At 41.7% G+C, this 27,946-nt stretch overlaps 1 protein-coding gene across 1 annotated transcript in view; it reads left to right on the top strand.

Moving 5' to 3' along the window:
• Positions 1-27,268, top strand: part of pxmp2 (peroxisomal membrane protein 2) — a 43,293-nt gene extending 16,025 nt beyond the window's left edge. Inside the window, exons 3-5 of the mRNA XM_048611732.1 lie at positions 11,175-11,337; positions 13,538-13,657; positions 24,298-27,268. Coding sequence (XP_048467689.1) covers positions 11,175-11,337; positions 13,538-13,657; positions 24,298-24,366 — 352 coding nt within the window. The 3' untranslated portion in view covers positions 24,367-27,268. The remainder of the gene's footprint in view (positions 1-11,174; positions 11,338-13,537; positions 13,658-24,297) is intronic.
• The last annotated feature ends 678 nt before the right edge of the window (positions 27,269-27,946 follow it).

Below are 27,946 nucleotides of genomic sequence, written 5' to 3'. Positions count from 1 at the left end.
ATGTCTTTTCTTTTAGTGTTAGCTTTGATTTTTCTTCGTAAATCACGGATGGTAGATGTATTCCTTAGAATTTTTCTTAGTTGTTGCAATGTATCTATTCTGTGGTCTCTGAAATATCTCCTCGTGTTTGCCATTGCACCTGCTTTGACCTATCCCTCAACCTAAATTCCAGTCCAATTAAGCTAGCTCTGCTTTAATTATTTAAATTCAAAATAGCAGTCTTGGACCAATACTTCTCTCCCCTAAAATGCATGTAAAATTCAATCTTCTTGTGATCACTGCTACCGAAGGGGTATTTTCACTATGAGGTTAATAATGAATCCTATCTCGTTTGCCGAATCCAGATTTAGTTTAGCCTACTGTCAGGCTGGTGCTATAACAGGCTGGTATAAGCAATAGTCCCAAAAGCATTCAATGAATTCCTCATTTGAACTGCTTTTGCCCACCTGATTCTTCTAGTCTACATGTAGCTTAAAATCCTCCATGATAATTGCTGAACCTTTTTTGATGAGCCCCCATTATTTCTTCCTTGATAGCCTATCTTTGAGAGTGGTTACTGTTAGTGGGCTTGTTCACAACTCCCACAAGTGATCTCTTGACTTTATAGTTAGTCATATCTACCCAGACTGTTTCTGCATCCTGGTTTCCTGAATTTAAATCATCCATCTCCATTGTGCTAATGCCATCTTCAAATAACAGAGCCATTCTGTCAGCCTTTTCCTATCTTCCTGTCCTTCCCAAATGTCACATACCTTTCAATATTCAAGTCCCAATCTAGGTTATCCTGCAGCACATCTTGGTATTGGTCACTAGTTTGTAGTTATTTATCTCAATTTGTAGTACTAGCTCATCTAACTATGTATATTCAAATACAGTGCCTTTAGTTTTATCCTTTTAAAATTATTTTTGTAACCTCAAGTCTTATCAGCTGATTTGCTGTTATATCTGCATTCTGTCCCTTCTTGTATTTTCTGTTTATCTTTTTCAACATTAATTCCTTTCTCTGTTGCTTTTTCTCCGCTCTGTGATTCACCACAACTTCCTAAATCTGGGCACTTGCCCTCACTGTGCAGTTAAAAACCCGCTTTACTTCCCTAGTTGCGTGGTTTGTAAGAACTCCCAGTCCTCGTATGGTTCAGATGCAGATTGTCTCCACAATACAGTTCCTACTTTCCCCAGCCTGCCTTGATCCCCAACAATTTGCCTATCGATGTAACAGGTCCACAGCGGATGCCATTTCACTAGCCCTGCACTCATCCTTGGAACATGTGGACAACAAGAAAACCTATGCCAGACGCCTGCACATCGACTACATCTCCGCCTTAAACACCATTATCCCCTCCAGACTGATCTCAAAACTCTGAGACCTTGGTCTCAGTTCCACCCTCTGCAACTGGATCCTCAGCTTTCCTGTCCACAGACTGCAATCAGTGAAGATAGACAACTGCACCTCCTCCACAATAACACTCAACACTGGAGCCCCCCCAAGGATGCATCCTGAGGCCTCTACCATATTCCCTGTACACCCACGACTGTGTTACCAAATTCCAAACAAATCCCCATCTACAAGTTGGCTGATGACACCACCATGGTAGGATGGATATCTAACAATGATGAGTCAGAACACAGAAAGGAGATAGAGGGTTTGGCGATGTGGCACAATGAGAACAACCTCTCTCTCAACCTCAGCAAATCTAAAGAACTGGTAATTGACTTCAGAAAGAAAGGAAGAGAACATGCCCCCATCCACATCAACAGAGCTGAAGTTGAGAGGGTGGAGAAGGTCAAGTGATGATAACCGACAACCTGTCCTGGACTTCCCACATAGATGCAACAGTCAAGAAAGCATAACAACGCCTCTTCTTCCTTAGGTGGCTTAGGAAATTTGGCATGTCCATAATGACCAACTTTTACAAATGCACCATTGAAAGCATACTATCCGGGTGTATAATGGCATGGAAGCTGTTCTGCCCAGGACCTTAAGAAACTACAGAACGTTGTGAGAACAGCCCAGACCATCACAGAAGCCAACCTTTCATCCATGGACTCTGTTTGCATGGCTCATTGCTGTGAAAAGGTTACTAACATCATCACAGACCCATTACACCCCTGTAATGCCCTCCTACGACCTCTTCCGTCAGGCAGAAGATACAGAAGCTTGAACACACGCACCAACAGGTTCAGGAACAGCTTCTTCCCACTGTTATTAGACTGGTGAATGGACTCTCTAACTTCAAATAATGCTGATCTTGCTGATGTTAATCTTGCCTAGTGCGTGCCCTGTGCGATGTAACCTGTATGCCTCAAGATTTTTTTTTCACCTTATGATCTGTATATCCTTGCTTACTATGATCTGCCTGTACTGCTCGTAAACAAAGCTTTTCACTGTACTTAGGTAAACATGACAATGAATAAATCAAATCAAATCAGTGCCCCATGAATTGGAACCCACTTCTTCTACACCAGTCTTTCAGTTCTGCATTCATCTCTCTAACACCTTATACTCTGTGCCAATTTATATATGTGGGGAGGCAATTGCCTAGTGGTATTATCACTGGACTATTAACCCAAAGATCTAGATAATGTTCTGGGGACTTGGGTTCAAATCTTGCCACAGCAGATGGTTGAATTTGAATTCAATAAATATCTGGAATTAAGAGTGTAATGATGACTGTGAATCCAGTGTTGATCGTCAGGAAAATCCCCTCTGGTTCACTAATGTCCTTGAGGGAAGGAAACTGCCATCCTTACCTGGTCTGGCCTACATGTGACACCAGACCCGCAGCAATGTGGCTGACTCTTAACTGCCCTCTAACAAGGATGGGCAATAAATGCTGCCTGGCCAGTGATGCCCTCATTCCATGAACGAATAAATTTTTAAAAATGCCTTATTTAATAATCCAGAGATTATCATCTTTGAGGTTCTGCTTCTTAATTTGGTGCCTGGCTCCTCATACTGGTTAGGCTGAAAATCTTTCCTAGTTCTGTTTATGTCATTGGTGTCTGCATAGACCATGACAACTGGATTCTTCCCCTCCTACAGCAAGTTCTTCTTCAGCCCAGAGCAGATATTCTGAACCCTGGCACCGGGCAGGCAACACAGTTGCCTGGACTCACATTTTTTGTTGCAGAGTATCGTGCCATTCCCCCAGCTTTGCTGCCCTCTATTACCACTTAATTCTTTTTGGCTTCCCCTGCTTCAATGACTTCCTGTATCTCAGTGCCATGGTCATTTAGCTCATTCATCCTGCAGCCCCTGCTCTCATCCAAGCTGAGAGAACCTCATATTATGGGACACCTGCAGAAATTGATACTCTTGCAGTCCTGTCCTCTAGGTCTCCTTAACTTCCTTACTTGCAGTCACATCTACTTGTCCCTGTTCACTTCAGAACACCCTATCCTAAGAGGTGTGACTGCATCCTGGTACAAATAATTTAGATAACTTTCCCCCTTAGTGATGCATTGCTGTGTCTGTAGTTTAGTCTCCTGCTCATAAGCTCTCAGTTGAAGCTGCTTGAATTTCAATCACTACCTGCAAATATGTTTGCCCTGGATCACAATGTAAATCCTACATCCCCATGTAGTGCAGCTTCCATACACCATGTGCAGCCATTTTTAATGAGCTTTCAGTTTCTTCTTTAGTTTTATTATTAACTTATTTATGTTGCTTTTTAATAAAGTATAGTCATTTTAATATGTATACTTTGTCAAAATTTGAGAATAGAATAGGCTTTAACCATTTAACAGATACTCACCAAACTGCCAGCTCCATTTCCCTGCAGTCGAGTGCAAAACAGCTGCTGCCAATAAGCTCTTTACTTTGCGCTGGCATCACTTTTTTGCCAGCCTTTTTAGATTTGGGGTGCTACAGATGCCTTTCTTTTTGTGGTGCCCTCGATATCTCTTTCGATTTTTTTCAATGGTCTCTCTCTCTCTCTCTCTCTCTGTTTTATCTAGTGTTTACTTGAACACTGTGTCTCTCTCTCTCATATTTTCTTTTTCGCAATGTTTTATCTGGTCTCTTTATTGTAAGACTGTGTCCTCAAGTTTTGGGCTCCATGTCCAGACAAAACATCTTAACTGTATCCACCCTGTCGTGCCCTTTAAGGATTTTGCAACTTTCGATGAGATGACCTCTCATTCTCTCTTCATAAGACAATTCTGTATCCTGGGGTTAGTCTGCTGAACCCCAGTTGCACTCCCTCTAGGGGCAGGTATGTCCTTCCTTGGTAAGGAGTCCAGAGCTGTACACAGTTCTCCAGATGTTGTCTTGCTGAGGCTTTGACGAAATGCAGCAAAACATCTTAACTCTTGTGGAGGAAATCAGAGTTAACGTTTCGGGTCCGGTGACCCTTCCTCAGAACTGGACCTGAAACGTTAACTCTCATTTTTTCTACACAGATGCTGCCAGACCTCCTGAGCTTTTCCAGTAAATTCTGTTTTTGTTCCTGATTTATAGCATTTGCATTTCTTTTGGTTTTTATCTTAACTCTTGTATTTTTTGAAGAGGTAACTGGCAGTATTGATAAGGGCAGTACATTTGATTTACTGGTTTACATGGGCTTTAGATAGGCTTTTGATAAGCCCTTCATGGCAGACTGGTCAAGAAAGTAGGAGTCCATGAGATTCAAGGCGATGGTAGAGGGATGTTTGTGTGACTGAAAGTGTTTCCAGTAAGGTTCTATAGGGCTTATTGCTTGGGTCCTGGCGTTTGTAGTATACATTAATAATTTTGGTTGTAACCATTGAGTTCCTTGCTGATTAGAAATTTGTCAATTTGATCCTTGAATGTTCTTAATTACCTAGCATTTACAACTCTCTGTGGTAAAGAATTCCACAGATTCACTCCTCTCAGAAGAAATTCCTCCTTATCTCTGTGTTAGATGGATGGCCCCTCACACTGAGATTATACCCCCTGATCCTTGATTCTCCCTCAGGTAGAAGCAACCTGTAGTGATTGGGACCAATCATTAACTACGAGGTTCTTGATTGTGGCTGTTAACCTGGGCCAATCAGGAAAGCCATGGCTGACCAATATGACCAGGAGATTAGAATCTCCTCAGTTGAGAATTGACTCTGAGCTGGCTGGCCACAGCCAGTGTACTGTGCACTCGTAAATAAAGGGTGACTTGATGATGGGACCCAGCCTCTGTGCAGTTATTTCACTGTTAAATGTCAAGGGGCCATAGATAGATTGTTTCTTATTTGTAATAGTCTTAGCCTGGCTTTTGTATGGCATGAAAAAAGTATATAACTAAGAGATTAGAATCTCTTTAGTTGAGGACTGACTCTGAGCTGGCTGGCCACAGCCAGTGTACAGTGCACTAGTAAATAAAGGGTAACTTGGTGACGGGACCTGGCCTCTGTGCAGTTATTTCAGTGGCAACAGGAGAAAACAGGACGCGCCTGAGGAACATTCACTTGCAACTGTCACCCTGGAGTTGGGGTAAGCATTTCTGGCATCATGCCTCTATTTGGGAAGCTCGACTCATTTGACCCTGCCATCGAAGACCGGACCCAGTATGTCGAGAGAATGCAATATTATTTCTGGGCAAATGACACTGGGGCAGATGAAAAGCAACGTGTAATCTTGCTGACGCATGTGGACCTACAGCATTTTTGGTATAAGGGGCTTAACTTTCCTAAAGGCACTAGACATTAAAATCTTCCAAAAGTTGACAGAGTTGGTTAAGGAATATTATAACCCCAAACCTCTTCTAATTCTGAGACACAATTGGTTTTACTTGGCTGTTAGAAAACTGGGGGAATCCATATCGGGATTTTTGGTGAGGTTACGATGACTGGCAGAAGCATATCATATTGGGTCAACCATAATGAAATGCTGAGCGACGGTTAGGTGTGTGGGATTAATGACATAATCATGCAGAAACATCTACTAGCTGAGGCTAAACTGGACCTCAAACAGGCAATTCAGCTGGCTTTGTCATTAGAAACTGCAGCAAATGGAGCATGAGAACTACAGGTGTCCTAATGGAAGTGGACACCCCACCTGTCCATCTGAGCTTGGGGAACACCACATGAGTGTGGGCAATCGCAGAGCCTCACGCAGGGCATGTGCTGAGCAGAGGGACCCTAGGCCAACCCTCAACAGAACCCCACAACAAAGCCAAGCCTCAGCCAAGTGGCTAATCAGTTCTTCAGGATCTGGGCCAGCATGCCATTGTAGTTGCTGCCGGTATGTGGACTCCAGTTACCATGGAGGTTGATACTCGTGCAGCTGTAAGATCTGTCTTTGACAAGATTTGCTTGGGACTCCAACCTTTGAATTTGTGCAAGACCTCAGCCAGACTGAGAACCTATACTGGGGAACCATTGCAAATTGAGGGTACGACTTTGGTTCCAGTCTCCTATGAGAAGCAGTTGGTGCAGTTACCACTGATTGTAGTAAGAGTCTTGGGCCCAAGTCAATCGGGGCAGTATTGGTTGAGAAAGATTCACCTTGTTTGGCTCAACATTTTTCGATTGGAAAATGGTTGCTTGAGTGAGGCCGTAGTGAAATATCCGGGAGTTTTTCAAGGAGGGCATGGGATTATCAAAGGGGCCAAAGCCACTTTATATGTTGACCAGGATGCAATTCTGACATTTTGCAAGGCTCGCCCAGTGCTATAAATACAGGTGGAAATCAGGAATCCGAAGAGCGAAGGAATCATCAAATCAGTGCAGTTTGCAGAATGGGCAGCAGCAGCCCTACCGATTGTGAAGCCTGACGGCTCAGTTCGCCATTGTGGTGATTTTAAGCAAATGGTAAACCGCTTCTGGCAGCTAGATAAATACCTAATCCCTCGCATAGAAGACTTATATGCAAAGTTGTCTGGGGGGGTGGGTGTTGTCCTTTACGAAGCTGGACATAAGTCACCCCTACCTGCAATTGTGACTGGATGACAAGTCCCAGAAGTATGCTACAATTAATACCCATAAGAGTTTATATCAATACACAAGACTGGCATTGGGTATCATCAGGCTGCACTCTTTTCCAGCGGACCACGGAAAACATTTCACAAGAGATACCTCGGGTTGCCATTTATAAGGGATGATGATTGAGAAGCTGCGAGCATCGTTCATGACACACAGACTCCTGGAAGTATTGGTCACAGACAATGGGACGTCAATTGCCAGCAGGGAATTCGAATATTTCCTCAAGTCAGATGGCATTTGGCACATAAGGACAGCTCCATACCACCTGCCGTCCAATCGTCTAGTGGAAAGAGCGGTCCGAACATTGAAGGCAGACTTAAAGAAGCAGCCTACAGTGTCAATTGAGACCAAACTGTCCCAGTTCCTGTTTGATTATAGGACCACCTGACATGCAACAGCAGGTATTGCTCTAGTGGAGTTCCTGATGGGGAGAAGACTCTGTGCCAGGTTAAACCTGATATTTCCAGACCTGGGAGGGAGGTTGAAAGAGCAGCAGGATGAAGTTTGGTGCTGGAACCATAGAAATGGCCCAGTATGGGTAAGAGGTGAGGTTGACACGAGGTCAGGCCCCGTGACTTACAAAGTTTGGGTAGGTGATACAGACCAGAGCAAATTCGTGGATCACCTGAAAGCTGTTATCTCACAAACGGGGCAGGAGCAAAGCATGCCTGGCCCCTCAGAACTGCCGGAAGGCCTGGCCGAAACCGCAGGTGCTCCTCCTCCATCTAGCGTTGAGGAAACCTCAGAGTCTGAAATGGATGCAGCCTCGATACCCTTACAGCCGGAAGAGTCTCCTCCTCTTCTTCCAAGATGTACCGGACGCAAGAGATGGGTCATGGCCCGGTCCACGCTGCCTGTGTCTGAGTCCATGTCAGAGGAATTGGACCTGGGGCAAAAGCATTGCAAAACAATCTACATACGAAAGATCAGGCCTACATTCCTGGACTTAGGGGGAGGAGGATGTAGTGATTGGGACCAGGTTGACCTTGTAAACTAAGAGGTTCTTGATTGGGGGTTGTTAACCTGGGCCAATCAGGGAAGCCTTGGCTGATCAATATGACCACAAGATTAGAATCTCTCAGTTGAGAATTGACTCTGAGCTGGCTGGCCACGGCCAGTGCATGGTGCACTCGCAAATAATGGGTGACTTGGTGACGCGACCCAGCCTCTGTGCAGTTATTTCACAACCTCTTCACATTTACCCTGTCACACCCTTAAAAATATTAAAAATAAAGTTCCTTTCATTCTTCTAAACTAATTACATCCTCAGGAAAGTCACAACAGGTGAATCCAGGACTTCCCATGTGCCATAGGATGCATATTCCACTTGGCTGAGCTGTTCGGTTACTCACTTTACAGATGTTTTATTATATGTCGAGTAACTTGTTAGTTACTCACCAGTCAGCTTCTTCCACTGTGCCACAGGAAGAACCAAAGACTGGAGTGTGAAAAAGGTGGAGAAATAAAGGAGCCCTTCTATCAAACAACTCCCTCACTCACCAAATTTCCAGTTTCTTACTCAGTCCAAGTTACATTCTATTGTTAACTGTACCTGGATTGCTGTGTTTCTGATGAAGAGCTGTACTACAGACACCAGATTAAACTAGGTCAGAGCAAATTACTGCAAATGCTGGAACCTGTACCAAAACAACAAATGCTGGAGATCACAACGAGTCAGACAGTACCCATGGAGAGCAAACGAATATTTAGAGTCTAGATGACTCTTCATCAGAGCCAAAGTGAAGTGTGGAGGGGGGCAGCATTTATGCTATAGTTGGGGGTGGCGTGAAGGGGGTTGGTGGGAGCGTATGTGGCGATGGTGAGGTATAGAGTGCTGGTGGAGATAAGATGTTGATTGTTCGGATTAAGTGATTGTAATGTGAGAATGGCAGAACAATGGTGTGTCTAACTGCCAAACTTGAAAGAGAAGACAGTCCCACTGGGGTGGGGGGAGGGGAGAGAAGGGATGGTGACAAAGAATGTAACAGGTAAAGCTAAAAGAAAGGGAAGGAATGGGAGAATGTAACAACTAAAGCTAAAAGAAATGGGAGTTGGTTCACAATTTGAAGGTGTTGAACTCAATATTAATTCCAGAAGGCTGTAAAGTGCTGAGCCTGAAGATGATATATTGTTCCTCCAGTTTGCACTGTGATTCACTGGAGCACTGCAGCATGCTGAAGACAGACATGCGGTCATGCGAGCACGATGCTGTGTTGAAACGACCGGCTACAGGAAGGTCAGGGTCATGCTTGCACTCAGACCAGAGGTGTCTTGCAAAGCGGTCACCTAGTCTGTGTTTAGTTTCTCCAACATAGAGTAGGCCACATCGGTGCAGCAAATACAATACACAGGATTGGAGGTGGTGCAGGTGAAATGTAGACCATATCATGTAGACTGTATCAAATGCATTGTTCTCATCAACCCCTTCTGAGGTTACTTGGGAAGGTGCCTTGCGTAGGGGTTTGGTGTTGGTGGTCGTGGAATGGACTAGGGTGTCCTGGAGGGAATGATCCCTGTGTAATACAGACAAGGGAGACTGAGGGGAAGATGTGTTTGATGGTGGCCTTCTGCTGGAGTTATCTGAAATGGTGGAGAATGATCCTTTGAATGTGGAGGCCACTGGGATGAAAAGTGAGCACAAGTGGGACTCGATCAGGCTGTTGTGAGTGATGGGAAGGGGCAAGGGTGGAAGCATGTGTGATAGGTCAGATACATTTGAGGGCCCTCTTAACCACAGCGGGTGGGAAACCACGGTTATGGATGAAGCAAGCCATGTCAGCAGCGCTGTTTTGGAAGGTGGCATCATCTGAAGAGATGCACATTGGCAAAGGAACTGGGAGAATGGGATGGAGTTCTTGCAGGATGTGGGATGTGAAGAGCTGTAGTGAAGGTGGCTATGGGAGTCAGTGGCTTTGTAGTGGATGGCAGTGGACATTTTATTCCCTGAAATGGAGACAAAGAGATCAAGGAAAGGAAGGGAAGTATCTGAAATGGATGATGTGAAAGTTATAGCGGGGTGGAAATTGGAGGCAAAATGAACAAATTTTTCAAGGTCCTGGCGGGAGCATGAAGTGGTACTGAAGCAGTCGTCAATATACCAAAAAATAAAGAGTTGTGGGAGGGGCCGGTTGTGGGACTGGAACAGGGATTGTTCCACCTACCCTATAAAAAGGCAGGCATAACTGGTACCCATGTGGGTGACCATAGACACTCCTTTGACTTGGCAGAAATGAGATGAATTAATCTAGCTAACTAATTGCAGCTGCTGTTAAGCTGAGATATTGTTCATCCTGTCTGAGGATTAAGTAAAGAACTGCTAAATGAAGACAAGACTAGATGTTTAGAAAAAGATTGACCTTCAAGATGACCTCATTCACCAAACTCCCAGCTTTTTATTCAGTGCAAGCTATTCTCCACTAGTGCTGGTGGAGAGTCATTCCTACTGCTGAATGTACAAGGGCAACAAAGGGTGTTAGTTGGAGTGTTTGTGTAGAAAATGGCATCTAGCTGGGATAGCACCAGAAATTGAGATATACCACAATTGCTCTTTTGGATCCAAAACAGCACGCATAGCACCAGAAGCATGTGCTTCTCAACCAGATTTTACCAATTTCTTTCCCTTTTGTGACAATTTGACTTGGGCTGAATATGACAAGATTATTTGAAGTTGGAAACTCATTTGATCTTGAGTTTGGTTTTAGATCACACGTCTGCAGCATTTTTCAATTTAAATTTGTCTCTTTCCTAGACATTTTTGATGTTATTATCTCTGCTGAATATAGGACAGCTTCACAACAGCATTGTCTTGAGAAGCTACACAGAGCTAATTCTGTAACTGTTAAAAAAACCAAAAGAACTGCAGATGCTGTAAGTTAGAAACAAAAACAGAAGTTGCTGGAAAAGCTCAGCAGGTCTGGCATCATCTGTGAAGACAAATCAGAGTTAACATTTCAGGTCCGGTGACCCTTCCTCAGAACAAGACCCGAAATGTTAACTCTGATTTGTCTTCACAGATGCTGCCAGATCTGTAACTGTTGTATTCTCTCTGGCTTGGTCCTTTGCTATGCTGTTGTGCAGACCAAAGATGTTTGAACTATTGACTTTGCTATGTCATCTCTGCCACAGGTGGACTGATTTCTTTAATTAAAACTGCTTGAAGCCGAATCAGAAGCAAAATAGTCTGAACTGATAATTTTCTTTCACTTAAAACAGATTTGTGCTTTTATTTTCTTTTTCAGGTTGGTTTTCACAGGTCCATTGAGTCATTATTTTTACCACTATCTGGATAAACTGATACCATCCAATGTTCCCTATTCTCAGATCAAGAGACTTCTGCTGGATCGTCTGATGTTTGCTCCATTATTCCTTGCTCTTTTTTTTGTGGTTATCAGTCTACTTGAGGTGGGTCTTAGTGAGCACATAAGGCCAAAACAATTATCTTGGGATAGCTGTCATGGGTGGCTGACAGAAAGTTAATATGAGGTTAAGAAAGAGATGGCAGGTTTATGAAATCTGTGACAGATAGTTTACAGTGCTGACGTTTTAAATGGTGCAATTGTGGGCTCTGAAAGAGAATGCAGCGCTGGTGTATTCTGGTAAGATGGAATTATTAGAGTTTTGGGAGGCCCAGAAAAATGAACATAACGTTGTTTTTTATTTAAAGTAAAATTTTAATAAATCTTTAGTGGAATAATAATGCTAACTTGCTCATTTTCTTAACATTCAGCTTTGTTCCTCTATCCAGATCTCTCGCAGAAGCTGCAAATGTTATGTAAATTCTTCCTACTGTATTTCATATTCTTTCAATTTCTATTATAACAATAATATATATACCAAAACAATGTTTTAATACTTTTTAACATCCGCAAGCACCTTATGGCATATCCATAGTTCCAGACAGACAAAACCTTGACTTGACAACTTGGTGTAAAGCAGGATAGATTAATTAATCTAGAAAGAACAAAATCCTGTTTAGAGATCACTTTGATTAACTATCTGATCCATTAAACCTTGAAAAAAGAACTGTGGATCTTAACCAATAAATCTGTTTTCCTGTTGTAACACCATTCCTCATAGTCTAGAAGGTGTTTACAACACAGAAGAAGGCTCATTGTGTCTATGCCAGTCAGCAGAGATCTGACTATAATAATCCCATTCTCCAGCTCTTGGCTCACGGCCATGGAGACTATGGCAACACAAACTAATATCTTATTAATACTGCTTAATTGTTGTGAACGTTTCTGACTCAACAATGCCTTCCAGGCAGTAAAAACAGACTCCCATCACCCTCTGGTTGAGAAATCTTCCCCTCAACTCTCCTTTTAGTTTCCAACTCTTTCCTTAAATCTATGCCTGTTGGTTATTGACCTCAAAGTGACTTCCTAACCACCCTATCCATGCCCCTCATAATTGTAGACATCTCTAACAGGTCCCCTCTCAACCTTTGCTGATCCAAGGAAAAATCCCAGTCAATCCAATCTTTCTTCATAGCTCAGACTGTCCAAGCCAGGCAACATCCTGGTGAACCCTCTCTTGTGCAATCAACTTCTTCCTGCATTGTGGTGATCAGACTGCTGACAGTCCTACAGTTGTGGCCTAACCAGTGTTTTATGCAGTTCTAGCTTAACCTCCCTGCCCTTGTGGTCTATACCTTGGCTAATAAAGGCAAATATCCCATATACCACCTTGATCATCTTATCTACCCCTCTGCTACTTTCAGGGATCTGTGGATATGAATACCAATGTTTTTCTGGTCTTCAGTACTTCCGAGGGTTCTACCATTTGTCCCTTGCCTTGTTTGCCCTTCCCTTGCATGCTTAATGGATTCAACATCATTTGCTACTGCTTTGCCCACCTGAGCAGTCACTGATATCCTCCTGCAGTCTATGGCTACAATTCTCACCATTTACTACCTCACTAATTTTCATGTCATCACTGAACTCCTTGATTGTATGCTGTACATTTAAATCCAAATCATTAATGTACATCACAAACAGCAAGGGCCCCAGCTCTGAACTCTGTAGAACCCCACTGGAAACAAATTTCTGGTCACAGAAATGTCTGTCAAACTATATATCACCAATTTTGGATCCAATTGCCTTAGATCCCATGGATTCTTACTTTCTTGCCATGAAAGACCTTGTCAAAAGCCTTGCTAAAGTCCATTTAGACCATATCAAATGCATTATTCTCATCAGAACTCCTGGCAACCTCCTCAAAGATTTTGATCAAATTTGAGAAACACAACCTTCACCTAACAAACAAAAACTGGAATTGCTGGAGAAATTCACCCTTTTTCAGAAGTGTTCTTCACTACAATATTAAGGAAATACTGGAGGTGCTCTCCAGATTTGACATTAAGCTAAGGTTTGATCTGTCTGTTTTGGTGATATGGGTGGGCATTGAAAATTCCATGGTACACTCCTACTTTCTAACCAGTCCTAACTGTGGGTCATTGATTCCATGTGTGGCTACAGATCAAAAGTCACTCATATAAAAAAATTCATTTTATGAAGTGCTTTGAGATGGTTTGTCTGCATTTTAATTAGCGATGCTGAGAAATTTTACACACTAAAATGACCAAAAATGTTGTTTGTAATAGGGGAGTAACTTGAAGTCATTGAAGGACAAGATGAAGACTGGATACTGGACAGCACTAAAAATGAATTGGAAAGTTTGGACAATCTTCCAGTTCATTAACATTAATTATGTGCCTGCACAGGTAAAATATGTTTGGTTGCAAAGGCTAATATGATTGTTTCTAAACTGATGCAACATGTACATGTTTTGCCCTGATTATTGAACTCTGGCCAATACATTAAAATAGCAACAACCATTTCCAAGGTATGTCTGTGAAATATTGCAAACTACCAAGCATGAATCAACACAGTTGCTCAAACAATGGGTAACATGCAGTAATGAACCCCATATTCATCAAGGTAAAAAGCATTCAAGTTACAATAACAAATATACAAACTCTGTCACTGTGATAACCCCTACAAGGCCCATCGGGAATCACTAATTCATCTTCCTGTGGGGCTTGTTGAATATGAGTTCCCTTGGTAACAGGCAGTGGCCTGTCCAGCTAGAACTCATCGGTGGCAGTGACCCTGTCCCTGGACTGGGAGGCTGAGCTCCAATTCCCACCTGTTCCAGAGGTGTGTTATAACAACTCTGAACATGTTGATCAGAAAAATAAGTTAAATTAAAAAAGCAGACCCTCTTCTGTAGTTATGTTCAAGCCTAGGTGTCTTTGGAGAAGGAGCACGTGGTGTGCATCAATGCTGTTGATGTCTTGAGAGAGAGATGGGCACCATGGGGAAATACAGTACTTTATTTCCCTCTCCAACTCCATTTTGATTGAATTCCTTCCCACTGTCCCTCTCCACCCTCTCATCTTTGTTGGTTTGCTTTGCTTGTAAGTATTCAATTGGCTGCACAGATGATTTACTGATGGTGGTTAATAGTTTAAAAAGAAGCGCACCCCTTGTCCCTGTTCGCGGTTATACTTGTGCTCAGGTGTTCTTAGAGAGGGAGCGCACAATATCCATTCAGTGCTGTCGATGCCTTCAGGGAGAGGTGGGCATTGTGGGGGATATGGTACTTTATTTTACCCTCCAACTCCAGTTTGATTTAGTGCCTTCCTGCTCTCCCTATTTACCCCCTTCACCTTCGATGGTTTGCATTGCCCATAATGGGCTTTTCTTGTAAATATTTAATTGGCTACACGGGTGATTATTGGTGGTAGTTAAAAGGAAAAATGGAGGAAAAAAGTCATTGTGATTTTGGTGATGGGGAAGTCGCTCAGTTGTGTATAAAAGCACTTTGGAGTATAAAAACTGCAAACCCTTTGCTCTCTTCTGCGGTTATGTTCATGTCTGGATGTTCTTGGAGAGGGAACATGCGGTGTCCATCAATACTTTCGATGCCTTTGGAGAGAGGTGGGTACTGCAGGGAATTCAGTCTTTATTTCCCCTTCCAACTCCATTTTGATTTAATCCCTTCCCTCAATCCCAACCACACCCTCATTTTTGATGATTTGCATTGTTCATAATAGTCTTTGCTTGTAAATGTTTAATTGGCTACAAGGGTGATTACTAGTGGTAGTTAAAATGAAAAAAACAAAAAAAATCACAGTGATTTTGGTGGTGGGAAAGTTGCTCAGTTTTGAGTGATAGCACTTCTGGGTATAGAAAATCAAAAGTAAACTGACCCCTCATTGCCCGCAATGGGGTTTGCATGTAAATTTCTAATTGGCTATACTGGTGATTTTTGGTAATGGTTAATAGTTTAAACAAAAACAAAATAGAAAAGTCTCAATGATTTTGGTGATGGGAAAGTTGCTCAGTTGCGGCAATAAGAAAAGCAATAAAAATAAATTTAAAAATAAATCTGACCCCTTCCAGATATGAAAGAAAATGAAGCAGACCCCTTATTGATCGTAATGCATATAAATTTCTAATTGGCTACATAATGATGTACTGGTTAATAGTTAAAAACAAACAAAAAGTTATGGTGATTTGGTGGTGGGAAAGCTGTTTGGTTGTGTGTAAAAGCACTTCTGATATAAAAAAGCAGACCCTTCTGACTAGCCCCTTCCTGCACTTTTGATGGTTTGCATTGCCTATAATGAGCTTTGCATGTAAATATCCTGTTGACTGCACGGCTGATTTACTGGTGTTGGCCAGTAGTTGGAAAAATAATGTCACAGTGATTTGGAGGTGGAATGACCATTCAGTTGTGTGTAGGAGTGCTTCCAGATAGAAAAAAGAAGCAGACTCGTACTACCTGTAATGGGCTTTGCATGTAAATATCTAATTGCTTATACAGTTGATTTACTGGTGGCGTTTAATAGTCAAAAACAAAACAATGTCACAGTGATTTTATGATGGGAGAAAAATAATTCAGCTTTGTTTATATAGAAAGAGAAAAGACAAAAAAGTAATGCAGACATCCCATAGCCCATAAAGGGATTTGCATATATATATTTAATTGGATACACAAGTGATTTACTGGTGAAAGTTAGTAGTTAAAAACAAAAAAAAAATCATGGTGATGGAAATAAACTATTCAGTTGTGTGTAAGAACACTTCTGATTATAAAAAAATGCAGACCCAGACTCCATTTTGATCTAACCCCTTCCCACTTTCCCTACCTCTCCCTTACCTTTGATTTGCATTGCCCTTAATAGGCTTTGCATGTGAATTATTTGAATGAAAACATGGGTGACTTACTGGTGCTGGCTAATAGAAGAAAAAAAGCTACTGGTGATTAGATAATGAGAAGAAAAACATTCAGTTTTGTGCAAGAACACTTCTGGATAAAAATGGAAAAAATAAAACACACTCAGGGTTGCGTCTGTGTAACTGTCTGTCCTGGGCTGGGACTAGCCTATGTACGCTGCAAGTAGTGGCTCTATTTTGGTGTTCAAATGAAGTTCCTTTCTAGTCGGGTTTCCTGACTTATTACGTTGGCGACGAGGGTGGGATAAAGGGTATCACTGACTAAAAAGTAATTCTCGTTAGTGTTTGAGGGGCTCTGACTTTCAGCATCATAAGGTATTTAACCTACTTGCAGCCCCGGAGTCAAAATCTTTTGACAACTTGCTAGATGTAGTGGTGGAACACTGTGACCCCTAACCATCTGTTATATTGCATTGTTATGGGTTTAACACAGCAAACAGACTTCCTACAGAACAATGCGTAAATTCTTTATGAGACAGTGGAAATTGGCCGAACATTCTGAGTAAGGGTCCATACTCAGGAAATGTTAAGGGATCGCTTAGTTTGTGGAATTACTAATATCATGACCCAAAGGAAGCTACTGATCAAATAAGATCTAGATGTCAAGAAAGCCATAGAACTGGTACCTTCCCATGAAAATGCAGAAAAAGGGGTGCATGAACTTCAGGAGTCCATAGACGGTACCATCTTCAGCCTTGGAGTACCTCATACCACAGTGCCAAGTCCCCAGCAGACAATACTTGGAGCTTATGTTGGTTATTAGGGAAGAGGGATTGAAGTTGGAGGTTGCAAGGTTCCAAAAGTGGAGGAAAGTTTCTCCACAATACAGCAAGGATCAAGAATGTCTACGTCACACTTGAGTCATAAGGTCCACCCCGGCCAATGAAACAGGCAAAATGCATACTGCCCAAGCTGAAGCAGGAAGCCACTTTAAGACAGGACTTTGCAAATAAATCAGACCGAGAATATGGAATTGATGTAGCTAAGTTGCATCAATGCTCCCAGAATGGCCCCAATTAAGATAAAACTCCAGGTACGTGGCCACCCCTAGACATGGAAGTTGACACAGGTACTGCTGGATCTATTAAAAACCAAAAGAACTGCGGATGCTGTAAATCAGGAACAAAAATAGAAGTTGCTGGAAAAGCTCAGCAGGTCTGGCAGCATCGGCGAAGAGAAAATGAGAGTTAATGTTTCGGTTCCGGTGACCCTTCCTCGGAAAGGTCCGTTCTGAGGGTCACCGGACCCGAAACGTTAACTCTCATTTTCTCTTCACAGATGCTGCCAGACCTGATGAGCTTTTCCGGCAACTTCTGGTTTTGTTCCTGACGGATCCATTATTGTGAAGCAAACCTTTAGGGAAGTCTGTTGGGGAATCTTGCCTTTAAGCCTCTGAGACACCAAGGCTAGATTGGCCACATGCATGGGAAGCTCTTGCATGTTATTGGGACCACTAACCCCAGTAACACGTGGACAGCAGACAGTCCAACTCCCTTTAATGGTGGTGCAAGGGTCAGATCCCAATTTTCTGGGAAGGGACTGGCTGGAGAAAATCCACTTGGTTTGGCTATAGGTCTTTAAAATGAGTACTGGTGATCTATATGAAGTTATTAGGAAGTATCCCAAAGTGTTCCAAGAAGGTCTCGGGACGATAAAGGGCACCAGGGCCAAGATCCGTGTAGACCCAGATGCCCGGCCTAAGTACTTCAAGGGATGGTTGGTTCTGTATGCCCTATGTGCCAAAGCAAGGCTGAAGTGGAATGTCTAGAGGAAATTGGCATCATACTCTAAGTGCAGTTTGCTAAATGGGCTGTGCCAGTATTCCCAGTTATAAAACCTGACAACTTGGTCTGTCTCTCTGAGGATTATGAATTGACAGTCAACAGAATTTCCTGCTTAGACTGATACCTTCTGCCATGCATTGAAGACTTGTGGCTCTGGGGTGGGGGGGTGGTCACATTTTTAAAATTGAATATGAGTCAAGCCTACCTCCAATTGAATCTTGAAGAGTCATCCAGGAACTATGTTACTATAAGTATTCACAAAGGATTGTATGAGTACACTTGCTTGCATTTTGGGGTAACTTCAGTTTGTGCCAACTTTCAAACGGTAATGGAGAACATCCTCCAAGAAATTCCCAGAGTGTCAAACTATCTGGATAATGTTTTAATCTCAGAAGCTACTATAAAGGCACATGTAGAGAGACTGGAGGAAGTTGTGGGGCCTCTTCTGACGTTGGCATCCAGCTAAAAAGGTTGAAAAAATAGTGTGTTCCAGGTAAACGTAGTAACATACCTTGGGTACATCATTTTCATGGATGGATTATATCCTGTCAAAGAGATAGTGAAAGCTATATAAAGGGGTTCCAATTCCAAGCAATACAATTGAGCCAATGTTTTCCCTTGGTCTCAAAAGTTACTGGGTGCATATGTTCCATGCAAGAAACTTGAGGGACATTTCACCAGGGATTCTGGGAGTTATTCTGAAGTAAAAGACAGGACTGGTATCCATACATGGTCAAAACTGGGAAGATGATTGCAAAATAAAAAGTACATCAACTACCTCTGGTGGGAATACTGCACAGAGGCAATTGTTTTGATGGATGTAGCACTGAGGATGAGCCCCCTCCTTCGATGATCTTTATTGAAAAGATGTTAGTCTACTTATTATATGGTCCCCACCAGACTCGGAAAGCAACTGAGTCATCTTCAGTTGCTTCAATGACCTTCCTTCCATCAGAAGTCAGAAGTGTGGGAGTTCACCACTGATTGCACAATGTTCAGAACCATTCACAACTCCTCAGATACCGAAGCAGTCCGCGTACAAATGCAACAGGATCTGGACATTATCCAGGCTTGGGCTGACAAGTGGCAAGTAACATATGCGCTATACAAATGCCAGGCTATGACCATCACCGTTAAGAGACAATCTAACCACTGCCCCTTGAAATTTAGTGATATTAGCATCACTGAATCCCCCACGGTCAACATCACGGGGTTACCACTGACCAGAAACTCAACTGGAACCACCACATAAACACAGTGGCTACATGAGGCTAGGAATACTGCAGCGAGTAATTCATCTCCTGCCTGCCCAAGGCCTGTCCATCGTCTATGACGTATAAGTCAAAAATGTGATAGAATACTCCCCACTTGCCTGGATGGGTGCAGCTCCAACAACACTCAAGAAGCTTGACGCCATCCAGGACCAAGCAGCCCGCTTGATTGACACTGCATCCACAAGCATTAATTCCCTCAACCACCAATGTTCAGTAGCAGTAGTGTGTACTATCTACAAGACACACTGCAGAAATTCACCAATGATCCTCATACAGCATCTTCCAAACCCACAACCACTTCCATCTACAAGGACAAGGGCAGCAGTTACATGGGAACACCACCACCTTCAAGTTCTTCTCCAAGCCACTCACCATCCTGACTTGGAAATATATCACTGTTCCTTCAAATTCCTGGAATTTCTTCCTTAATGACATTGTGGGTCAACCCATGCAGGTGGACTGCAGCGGTCCAAGAAGGCAGCTCACCACCACCTTCTCAAGGGCAACTAGGAATGGGCAATAAATGCTGGCCAGCCAGTGATGCCCATATCCCACAAATGAATTAAAAAAAAAAGGAATGGAGCCAAAACAATAGCTGCAGATCCCTGCCCTTTTGTGATGCAGTGGTAGTGTCCCTGCCCCTGGACCACAGAGGCCTGGGTTAAAGTCCCACCTGCTCCAGGGATGTGTCATAATATCTCTGAACAGGTAAATTTGAAAAATAGGTTAAATTAGCAAATGCAAACCCAGAATAAAGCAGACTATATCCCTATCCCTACCCCTTCACTTTTGATGGTTTGCATTGCCCATAATCGGCTTTGCTTGTAAATGTCCATTCAGCTACACGGGTGTTTTACTGGTGGTGGTTAGCAAGTTAAAAAATACAAAAATATGTCATGGTAAGGAAAAAAGAAGAAATAATGCAGACCCAGAAAGAAACGGTTTAAAAAAAGAAAAAAATAATGCAGACCAAGAGGTGCTGTTGTGGTGCAGTGGTAGCATCCCTACATAAGAGTGAAAAGGCCTTGGTTCAAGTCCTACCTGTTCCAGAGGTGTGTAATAACACTTCTGAACAGAATGATTTAAAAATAAAAGCATACCCAGAGTGGCACATGTGCTGCAGTGGTAGTGAGCCACTCTGAGCCAGTAATCCTAGGTTCAAGTTTGATCTACTCCAGATGTGTAATAACATCTCTGACTGGATTGATTAGAAATATGTAAAAAAAAAAGCAGAAAAGCAGACCCAATAGGGCTGTCGTAGTGCAGTGGTAGCATCCCTGTCTCTGAGCCAGGAAACCTGGGTTCAAGTCTCACCTGCTCTAGAGGTGTGTAATAACAACTCTGAACAGGCTGATTTCAGAAAAAAATAAAATAGACCCTCTGATTAAAAAAAAAGCAGACCCAGAGATCGCTCTGTGGAACTGTCAGTCCTAGACTGGGACTAGCCTATGTATGCCCACAAGTATTGCCCCTATTTTGGTGTTCAACAATAAATGATGCTCCTTTGCAGCTGGGTTTCATGCGTTATTACAGTCACCAAAACTGAAGAGTTGGATTATCCTCATACTGTGGATAGTGGGCTATATTTGTGAGAGAGTACCAGCAGAGCTTTCTTGATAAAGTGACGAAAAAATGGAGCAGCCTCCTACCACTCCCAAGAGGAAATCAAAGGCTTCAAAAGTACAGGGGGTATAAATTGGGAATCAATCTCTATAGGTAATAAAACATGTTTAACTCAACCATTTTGAGACATTTGGAAGATGACAGAAACAATCTGATGCAAGCACGGCTTTATTGAGTCTGTCAGGTAACATACTGGAAAGATGTCCCAGAGAAGTTCCTGAAATTGCCTAGCCACATCCCCAAGCTGTAGCAGTTCAAATAAAGATTTTTCCTCTGCCCCCACACTAGAGGTTCCTGATGGGATCCTGTCAGATCCCAAATGTTTTGCACTTGCTCAGCAATCATACCTCAGCAAAAGGTGTGTCCAGGTCATGGACAGAATTTTAGGACCAATGTCTCTTTTTGTGGAACTTTCAAGAGGAATTAGTGCAGTTGCCTGTGTCTCCTTGAAGTGTTACTGCTTTAAGGATTTTGTTCTACTGCCTGCTTATAAGAATTTCAGCTGAGTGATTCTATGTGTGTGAAATTCACAATTCCAGTTGCCCCTTCAGTGGAAATACTGAACTTTAGTGCATCGCTACTTGGAGGAAGCATCGATAGAAAGAATGCTTCATGACAGTTAGGCGCCTCCCAACAGCAGATGCCAATAATTTTAAACTTAGAGGGGGAGCATGCATTTGAGTCTGGAGAAGAGGTGGGTAAATTTTACAGGAGTCTTTTGCTCTAGGGTCAAACAGGACCTTTTTATTTAAATGTAATAAACACTAACGACATACAGGTCAAGATTTCATTCCACTGCGAGGTCGCCAGAGAATACCATCACCTATTACTCATGTAATCTTGCATCACTTCCCAACAGTATTGCAAAGTTTCATATTTACATATTCACATTAACCCTTTACACGACATTTGCCTTGGTGTTTGATTCGATCATACGTTACATTATTATTTGCATCTCTTTATCCCACACGCAATGGGTCTGCTCAACCAGAAAAGATGACATATAAGATGGGGAGAGATTCTTTTCCTGTTAACAATTCTACAACAATAACACTTTTACATTTGTATACTGCATTTAAATTGCTTCACAGGAGCATTTTAAAACAGCATGACATAGAGCCAAATGAGAAAGTATTTGGTCAGATGACCAAGGCTTGGTCAAAAGGGTGGATTTCAAGAGGAGACTTAAAGAAAGGAAATGTATAGACTGGTAGAGAGGTTTGAAGAGGAAATACCAGGGTTGTGTCCAAGGCAGCTGAAGGCATAACTACAAGCATTAGGCTAATTAAACTTGTGTTCAACTATCCAGAATTAGTTGAGTGCAGATATCTTGGGGATTTATTGGTCTACAGGAGATCACAGTGACGTGGGGGAAGCAATGCCATCAAGTGATTTAAAAACTGTGATGAGAGGTTTAAAATTGAGATGTTGTTTGACTGGGAATCAATACATGCTCGTGAGCACAGGGATGATAATTTATTTGGATGTGGTGCAAGTTATGATATGGGGGTGAACAGTGTTTTGGATGACCTTAAATATACAAAATAGAATGTGAGAGATTAACTAGGAGTCCATTGGACCAGTCAAGTCCAGAGATATGAAAGACCGGAATGAGCAACAGCAGGTGAGCTGATACAAGGACAAAAGTCAGGCATGATTAGATGTGAAAATAAGTGGTCTTAGTGATGGCTAACCAGTCAGGAACTCATCTTGGGTCAGACTAGTTTAATTTAACTGTACCAGGGAGTGAAATGGAATTGATAACTAGGGACTGGAGTTTGGAGTGGGGATGGAAAACAATGGTTTCAGTCCTGCCAGTGTTTAATTGGAGGAAACTTCTGATCATCCAGCACTAGAGTCCAAATATGCAATCTGATAATTTAGCAACAATGGAGGAATTGAGAAAGAGGGTGGTGTGGTAATGCTGGGTGTTGCCAATGTACATATGAAATTATTGGTGCTTTAGAATGATTTTACTAAGACAGAGCATTCAGATGCAAAATAAGAGGGGACAAAAATTCCTTGGTTGGGGGGAGAGATGATGGTTTTGAAATGGGAAGTGAAGCCATTGCAGGTGTTTATCTATCTATAATTGAATAGATAAGAATAGAACCAACTAGCTGGATGACAACGGAGAAGCGTTGGAAGAGAAAAAATGGTGTGGTCAATCATGTCACATGTTAGATAGGTCAAGAAGGGTGAGACACGTTACTTTACCTTTACTTTGCCATGTAGACTTTCATTATAATTCCATCATCCCCATCCAGATATAGCACACACAGAACACTGACCCATCAGCCCCTCCCAAATCCTAACAGAATGTCCTGGGCCAGTAAAAACTCTGGGAAATTGACCACAACTTCCTAAGGCTCCAGGACACTGTGGTATTTCAAATACTTTTAACTCAAACTGATCCTTTTTTTGCCTTCTGTCATGGACGTGCCTTACTTTCTGGAATCTGTTTAGTTTGCTTACAGAGAACTAGAGGGGACTTATACTTGTTGAATACATTAACAATCCATTCCAGAAGGTGCCAAATCTACTGAAAGAAATGCTTCCTCATATTTAATTCTGATTTTTAGTCCATTGTCATCTTGTCATTACATTTCTAGAATATTTTCTGTGTGGAAAAACAGGATTATAATTGAATGTTTATAAAATGGTAAAGTCAGTACCAGTCCATGGGGCTCCTCTCTCAGTAGAGAGGAATGACTAGTTGTGGTTTAATCTGATGGTTTACCAGACCTCAGATGAGTGGAGAGATGGAGAAGGAGAATCCTTTGTATTTATAAATAAAGAGATTAGAATTTATCAATTCAGATGTAAATCTTATTTTACTTCCTAAATGTCTAATCGCATTGTTTGTGCGTCTTAATGATGAATAATTGATCTTCACAATCCCAAATTTGTCAGTAATATCTAGAGTTAACATGCAAGACTGCAATTAACTGCAGTGAAGAACTGTTACCAGGCTTGGTCCCTAACAGATATAGCACTCTGTAACCTATTGATTTGGCCTAAATTTTCCAAAATGGATAAATCTCCTGGACTCTTTCTTGATTAGTTTTGGGAATGGGGGAATATTTAGACATTTTTCCTCAGGTAATTAAATGAGTTTGAGTCTGAAACTTATGGTAGGAGAGAAGCCTTTTGAATTTCTCCCCCTCCCCACACCTGCTCAGGTGAGAAGTTCTGTTTTCATCAGTTGTCTGTTGTTGCAGGACAATAGGGAACTGATTGCATTTTTTTTTTGTTTTGAGTGAATTATTTACAAACCCTGTTAGGCAAGCCTGAAACCCACAACGACAAGGGAGTAATGCTAGGCCAGTCATGGTATTGATCTGCTTTTAATTTAAACTCTAGTGACTAGAATATGAATATTGTGACTGTAACAATGAAATTTCCTGTTAATTATTGGATTATTTTGCTGTTTTACAGTTCCGTGTGCTGTTTGCTAATCTTGTAGCTCTTTTCTGGTATGCATACCTGGCTTCAATCAAGAGATGATGCTATAATATTAACATTGACCAGAACCTTCTGAGAATGATTTTTTCCGCTCTGATTAAAAAAAAAAGACTTTTGAAAGATGAATGCAATGAATGATCTTTGGCCAAATCCTGTATCTAACATAACTTTCTGTGTTTTCACAAAGTATCTAATGGATAGTTATTGTTGGAGAAGGAACTGCGAAATGTGCTGTGACAATAACAAGATGGAGAACAAGCCAGTCTGCAGAATTTACAAAAAGCTTATTTTTTTGACTTCTAATGATTTAACATTTATTAATTGTGTAATTTATTTTGTACATTGCATGTCAAAAGTACAGTTGATTTACAAATGATTCTGTATATTACAAGGATTCAGTTTCAGATTTAAACTGCCAGATCAAAGCAAGATTGCCACCTGAAGTCAAAACTTTGTTCCATCTTAACAGTTTTCACTGATAATAATGAATACTGTATTCAGAAATCTTACTTAATGTGCTCAGAAATTTTATTAGTGTTTCCAAATATATTAATCAATTAATTACTGAGGTAGTTTCATTTCAACCGTTTGGTAGACTCCATAATCAAACTATGACATTTGTTGGCTAAGTGCGAGTTGTCTTGAGTTTTTGGAAGGACTCTGGCCATGAGGTCCAGGGTGATTTCTTACTATATCTTTTCCAAATATGCTTCCTTAACTGTTGTGTAGAAGGGTCATTGGACCCGATAAGTTAACTCTACTTTCTCTCCACAGATGCTGCTCAACCAGCTGAATTTTCCCAGCAATTTCTGGTTGTTTCTGATTTCCAGCAAATATAGCTCTTTGGCATTTTTTAATGCCTCATTAACTACCTATCCCACCACTGTGATGTACCTCACATCTGATTCTAGCCCCATTTTGCCATGTGTTTTTTCCAGAAGAACTCCCCACTTGGTGGAAATCCGCTGACAGGCTGGTATCCCCCATGCTCACGTCATCTTTAGAAGGCTGCTGTGCACCTGGTCAAGTGTTGGCAGCCGAGTGATTCCCTCAACCAGCAACATAATGGCACAGCTGCCACAAAGCCATACATTTCACGGCACATGGCTGACAGTGCCTTGCAGGTACCACCCTGTTCTCTCACTCCAGTTACCATTTAACCATCATGCCATACAGTTTACCTGTTCTTCGCACATCCTGTCAAAACACTGTCTCTAAGTTGCTGCTACTCTTTCTCTGGTGATACCCATGTTGTCATATTCCATTAGGGGATCATCACAGCCCCTGCAAGCAATTGGCCATCTCCAAATACGATCTTTTACTGATAGCCAGCAACTGAACCATCCAGGGTTGCAGCCTGATCCAATCTATGAGCTGGGTGCCAATCCTTGTGTGCAAAGTTTTTCTTTGTTGTAGACTTCAAAACTTAATTGTTGGTGCACCCTGCAACAAGAGCCTGTGGTTCTTCAGCATCCTGCTAGTGAATAGGAGAAGTGCCATGATGATCATTGGGGGTTGGCAAATGGCGGATGCCCCTGTCTGTTGACAAGGGCTGTGTGGCTGGTGTCCATGGATTGTGCCCTGAGATGCTGTTTGGTGCTGAGTAACAGGGTTCCTTACAGCCAATGGTGAGCTGAAGTTGCCAGGCACCTGCTCTGATTTCCATGTTGAGATTTCTTTACTTCTAGTTTGTGTGTTTGGTAAGATAGGAAGCTGACGATTATTGAGGCATTTAACAAGCTATGGTTCCCCATAATTGGCAACTTGCAGCATGGCAAATGCATAAAAGATGCAGCAATAGCTGCTAATGTCAGGATGAGCCTTGCTGGACTTCTTATCTGATTCTGCCACAAATCTCGCCATAGCCCATGTTGCTCAGGCCTCTATAAGATTCTACCCTATATGTCTAAAACTAAACTACAGCTATGCTGTAATCTGATCTATCAGGCAGTACTGTTGTATTTCATGATACGCTGTAAAGAAATAGGTTACAACATATGTGTACATTATAACACCGTAAGAAATACCTTGATTCATTATCTTTTATTGTGGATGAAGTAATTTTGTCCCAGAATAATAATGTACATGAGGCTTCAGTTGCACTTGTGATAAGGTTAAAGGATTTTTTCAAAGAAACTAAAATCATCCATTAATAAAATTAATGAACTTTCTACAGCCATTGATTTTTGAGAATCAGCATTTCACAATTTCTCTGTTGTGCCGAGAAGCACAAAATACATTCAAAGTTATTCAGTTAATACAGTGTGAAGAACTAAATTTGTTCACTGTGAAGAATATTTTGGTGACGACCCACATGATTGAGCAAAGTTGAGTGGATTCAAACATGATCATCAATCACTTTTTACTGATCCTCAGCATAACTTCGTAAGTAAATAACAAGTTTCTTGTTGGTGTATCAGTTTACAAACTAATTTTCCTGTGACTCTAAGAAGGTGGAAGCTGAATTTGTCACCTAATTTTCTATATCACGTGTGTTAAAAAAAACTAGATTCATTGACACACTCGGATGAACTGTGCTTTATCGTTGTTTATACAACATGCAGTTTATATGGCAAACTGTCCTGGATCCTTGTGATTTTTATCACCAACAATGGAAAACTTTCTGGAGCTGAGTTTAGAATTTCTGATGTGAATATTAAAACGTTTAGGGAAAACAGACTGCTTCACATCAAGTGTATCCGAATTGAATACAAGAACTGGATTAATTAGCAACTATACTAACTGACTAGTTTATCTAAATTTGACTTCAAACACACTCAATTTCTGTGCTTGCCCGTAATGATATCTCCTGGATGTCATTGGATATTGTAACGTGTTGCCTTCATGCGGAGTTATTATAGAATATAATTAGAAATCCCTTACTTTGAATACAAACACGTTCAAAGAATAGGAAATGACTGCAATAAACATTTGATTAAAACTATATCTTAGTGACTTGATTTAATATTTTACATGTCCTATATATGAAATATGGATACCTTCTGATTCTCACATATATTGGGCAATGTTGCATGAGCTAGCCTCAAACCGAACTTGACGATTTTACTTCTTGACCTTTTGAGAGTTCAATTCTTATGTTTCACTGCATCTGGCAAATATTGGAACAGAGCCAACCCCTTCCACCTTTGTGTAACCTGCTGGACCAGCTGCTGGTATTTTGCGTTTTGGCCCGATTTGTTCGGTGGACTAGATCTACTGCTAGCCGTATCATCGAAATTAGATGACTTGTAAACCTTTTGTATAGGGTCAAATCCTCAGATTTTGGCGGGCGTACTTCCCGTCCCTCTGCATTTAAAACCTTACGTACGAAATCTTACAATTTAAGGGTCTTACAATTGAAGGATCTTACAATATCTATCTGGCCGGTGAGGAGCCGACATCAAATGCACTGCATGCCGTCTTCAAGTTCTACAAGCCTATTGACTGGACAACATCACTCCTGCCTCCAGGAGTGAAGACAGCACGTTTACTTGCGAAATCTCCAGTCAGCATAACCACCGCTCACGAATCCGAGATTCTCCCGGGAGCCTTGTAAATTGTGTTATAATTGGCAAAAGGGGCAACGGCTCCTTTATATTTGATCTTACGTTGTAACGTTGCG

Source organism: Rhincodon typus, chromosome 24 (assembly GCF_021869965.1).
Source record: "Rhincodon typus isolate 14 chromosome 24, sRhiTyp1.1, whole genome shotgun sequence".
Taxonomy (NCBI): domain Eukaryota; kingdom Metazoa; phylum Chordata; class Chondrichthyes; order Orectolobiformes; family Rhincodontidae; genus Rhincodon; species Rhincodon typus.
The sequence above is the reverse complement of the archived record's forward strand: the minus strand, read 5'-3'. Positions and strand labels throughout refer to the sequence as shown.